Raw genomic sequence first — 4156 nt, 5'->3', positions numbered from 1 at the left:
GAGCCTCTTGGTTAGTGTGGGCAGTGTGGCTCAATAGATAAACTAATCAGAACTTCTAATTAGAGTTGCAGGAAGTGACTACGGAGAAGAATTCCAGTTGTGGAGTGAAGTAAAGCAAATTGCAAGCTTAAGCAATAGCATGTGTCAGCCAGGAGCCCAGAGAGCTCCATGTCTCCCAGAGCCAGAGACTGAGGGCAAACTGAGTATCCTTGAGAAAACTGATTGGGAATGTCTTCAATGAGTAAGGATGAATTCTTAGCATTAAACTACTCTAATGTACTCTACAAACAAATGTGGGTAAGAAGGCACAGACTCATAGGAAACTCATCCAAAAGGTACCATAGTTCCTAATATACTTTTATCTGGTTAGACAAAAAAATACTGTAATGTGTTCCATTTATAGGTAGCTGGAGGTATAGTAGATAAAAGGGTGGGCCTAGAATCCAGAAGGCCTGAATTCAATTCCAGCCTATGACACTGTGTGACCCTGGGCATGACATTTAACTTCTCTTGGTTTCAGTTTAATCAACTATAAATTAGAGATAATAAAAACACCTACCTCATATGGTTGTTGAGAGGAACAACTGAGATATTTGTAAAAAAAAAAACCACCTCTTATCACAGTGCCCAGCATATAGTAGGTACTATATGAATTTTTGTTCTCTTACCTGACCATTTGGTTTATCGCATTTGAGAAAGGACATTGATAAGCAAAACAAGGTTGGTGATGGGCTTTGAATTAATGTCATGAGAAGCAACAAATAGAAGTTGAAAAGAGGCAGATTTAGACTTAGGAAAAACTACAAAATATTTTATCCCAAAGAAGAATGAGTTATCTTAGCAAGTACTGGAGTCACCCCAACCAGAGGTCTTCAAATAATCATGGGTAATCACTTTGAAATCCACCCTAACTGATGTGATTCTATGGGTAATTCAAGAATAATAAGCAACAAAGAGAAAGCAATGCATGTCTTCCCTATTTCTGGGGTATAGAGTGTCAGACTTCTGAGAAACAACATTAAGTAGAAATGTCAAGTTTGGATACACCATATGTGATGAAAACAAAGAAACTGTTGTGGGAAATACATAGCTTAACAATTTGGGGGGTTATTCAGAGAGATACCTCTACTTGAAGAAGGCACCTCCCACATCCAACCCAAAAGAGTATAAATTGGGCAAAAGCCATCTTGCTTTTTTCAAAGTTGTACCTTTTCAAGATTACAAATAAAATTTGTCATCTCTACAATTTGTCTTGAAAAAGAAAAAAAATATTTTTTATCACCCTATGGTTATCCTTGGATGAACTGAACCAAGAATAAAGCCAAATAGAGGAAGGTAAATATGATTGGATCTATTCACACTTCAACTGATTCAGACTACATGATTTGAATCCAATAAATATTTATTAAATACTTGTTTAGTGCAAAACACTTAGCTATTCTACAAACAATAGTAACAACACAGATATCTTACTCAATTAGCTCATGGTCTTAGTAGCAGGGGCATGACATTTAAATAGAGAACTCTGTACATGACGCTTTGAGGAAGAGAAAAATGATTCTGCTCCTGCTCACTTAAATCATAAATGATCATTCACAACATACAGAGCACTGTTCTTGAAAAAGGACAGGAGAAGACATGGTCACCACCATCACCACCACCACCACCTCCCTCAGGGAGATTACAGTTCAAGTATTCATCATAGAGAAAGATAAAAATGAAAATTAATGCACTTCATCTATATTTTTAGAAAAGTGGTACAAATTGGGTAGAAGTGAAAGACAATAAAAGAATAATTTCATTTTTTACTTTGTTAAATGTAACCATAAGAATATTTAAATCTGAATCTATCCTAAAGTTCCAGGAATTGAAGAAAATTCAATAATGAAGTTCTACTGTGAAAATCTTCTCACAGAAACTAGATTTCATTAGCTTCCTTAACTTCCAAATGCATTTCTATGTCTCTACCCATCCTGGAAATAACTTGGGTTTCATCATACAATTATAAAGATGAGGTTGAACTAGGTCTGAGAGAATATCTATAACAATGACATCATTGTTTATGCCACTAAGGGCTAGAGAAATTGCATTACCAGCCAAGAGCAATGCTGATAGAAAGTGGAACAGATAAGCACCCTTTTGTCTCCATTGTATTATGTTGATCTATTGCTGATCTATGCAGAGATTTATTCTAGGCTGAAAAGTTTCCGCTTTCAAAGGTTGAAGTTCTTTTGTGTGCATGAGGCTACACAATCAACTAAAAAATAAAAGTTAATAGAAACAGTATCTACCAGGGAATTTTCACCTACTTGTGCAAGACAACTTTTTCTAACTTTCCATTTGCATTTCCATTTGCAACGGTCAATCAATTTCTCTGGAAGATCTCCAAAAACTTACCTGATCTCAGCGATGGGTACATTGCTAACAGCTAATATGGGATGATGTATTTTCTTAAAGCAAGAATGAGAGAGTAGAAAGATTTTTACAGGAAGAAAAGATAATGCAGAAGAAACTGACAGAGTAGAAAGAAGAATTTTTCACCTCTGGTAATTTATTGTAACTACTGCATGTTGCACATTAAATATAAAGATTGCATTGATTGTCTATGGTTCTTTTTAGGGCACCTTTTACCTCTTTATTCCTCAAACTGTAGATCAAAGGGTTAAGCATGGGGATGACTAAGATATAAAACACAGAGGCCATCTTGTCTGTCTCAAAAGAGTGGCTAGAGTTGGGCTGCAAATACATGAAGAGAAGGGTCCCATAGAACACAACCACCACAGTGAGATGGGAGCCACAGGTGGAGAAGGCTTTCGATCTGCCCTCAGCACAGTTCATCCTGAGGATGGCCACAAGAATGAGCACATAGGAAACAAGGACAATTAGGAGGGGAGGAAAGCAAATTTAAGGCAGAAAAGAGCAGAATGATAAATTCTATTTCACTTGTGTCAGAGCATACAATGGATAACAAAGGAAGACTATCACAGTAGAAATGTCTGATGACATTGGATCTGCAAAAGGACAAAATAAAAATCTCAACTGTGACCAGCAATGCCATAAAGATGCTATAGAGGTAAGGGATGGCCACAAAGACCAAACATACCCTGTCTGACATGATGACTGTGTAGAGGAGGGGCTTGCAAATGGCCACATAGCGATCATAAGCCATGGCTGACAGAATGAAAAGTTCACTGATAATGAAAACCTCAAAGAAAACTAGCTGGGTTGCACACCAATTGTAGGAAATTGTATTTTTCTCTACCACAAAGTTCACAAGCATTTTGGGACCAACGACAGTGGAATAACCAAGATCAGTAAATGCGAGATGCCTGAGGAAAAAGTACATGGGGGTTTGTAGGTGAGAATCGATCTTTGTTAGGATGATCATGCCCAAATTCCCCACCACTGTGACCAAGTAGATGAGTAGAAACACGCCGAAGAGTGGGGCTTGTAGCTCTGGGCGGTCTGTGACTCCCATGAGAATAAATTCAGTCACTGAGGTGGCTACAGTTCCATTCTGTTGGTCCATGAATTTCATCAAGGCAACCTAATCTGGAAAGACAATAAAAAAGGCTAGGAATCATAAGCCTGCATCATCCATCACAACTTTTAGTATATGCTGATGCAATGGTTAAGGTGAAATGGACTTTTCCCTCACATCTCAGAGTATTGACATGCAGGAACCTCTCCTTCCATGAAGGTAGCTAAGTAGATGGAATAGGATAAAAAAAAAATTGCACAAGAACTGATTCTGACAATTTTTTGTATAGCAGGTGGATAGCAAGTTACCAAGGAAGATTGGGTTTCTATGCTACATGCTTCTGTGTTCTATGGAATGACAAGGAAGAAGACTGACATTTTAAACTTCTTCCATGATATCAGTCAGAGATCAGTAAATGAGCCCAATGGATTAGAATATTACAAGATGACAATTTTGGAATTTATGTGTCCACCCTTTCCAGATACAGTAGGCTTTGCTGATTAAACTTATAATAAGTTAGCACATATAAAATACATTCTCCAACTTTTAAAGCACTTGTGTAATCTAGTTATTATTACCCAGCCAGTTAATATTTGTAGCACAGCATGACGGACATGACTGAATGACCAAATGGTAACAGCAGCAATCCCTGATTTCCTTGTGGGTTTTAGTAGT

The 4156-nt window shown here is 37.4% G+C and overlaps 1 protein-coding gene across 1 annotated transcript; it reads right to left on the bottom strand.

The window, feature by feature from the left end:
* Window positions 1-2577: 2577 nt before the first annotated feature.
* Window positions 2578-3538, bottom strand: LOC110199600 (olfactory receptor 8K3-like). Its single transcript, XM_020974471.1, is given in 2 exon segments — window positions 2578-2889; window positions 2891-3538. Coding segments are annotated over 2 exon segments (960 nt in total).
* Window positions 3539-4156: the final 618 nt, after the last annotated feature.

The sequence above is a fragment of the Phascolarctos cinereus genome, unplaced genomic scaffold (genome assembly GCF_003287225.1).
Source record: "Phascolarctos cinereus isolate Bilbo 61053 unplaced genomic scaffold, phaCin_HiC Scaffold_9;HRSCAF=440, whole genome shotgun sequence".
Lineage (NCBI taxonomy): Eukaryota > Metazoa > Chordata > Mammalia > Diprotodontia > Phascolarctidae > Phascolarctos > Phascolarctos cinereus.
This window is presented reverse-complemented; position numbering and strand designations above follow the sequence as displayed.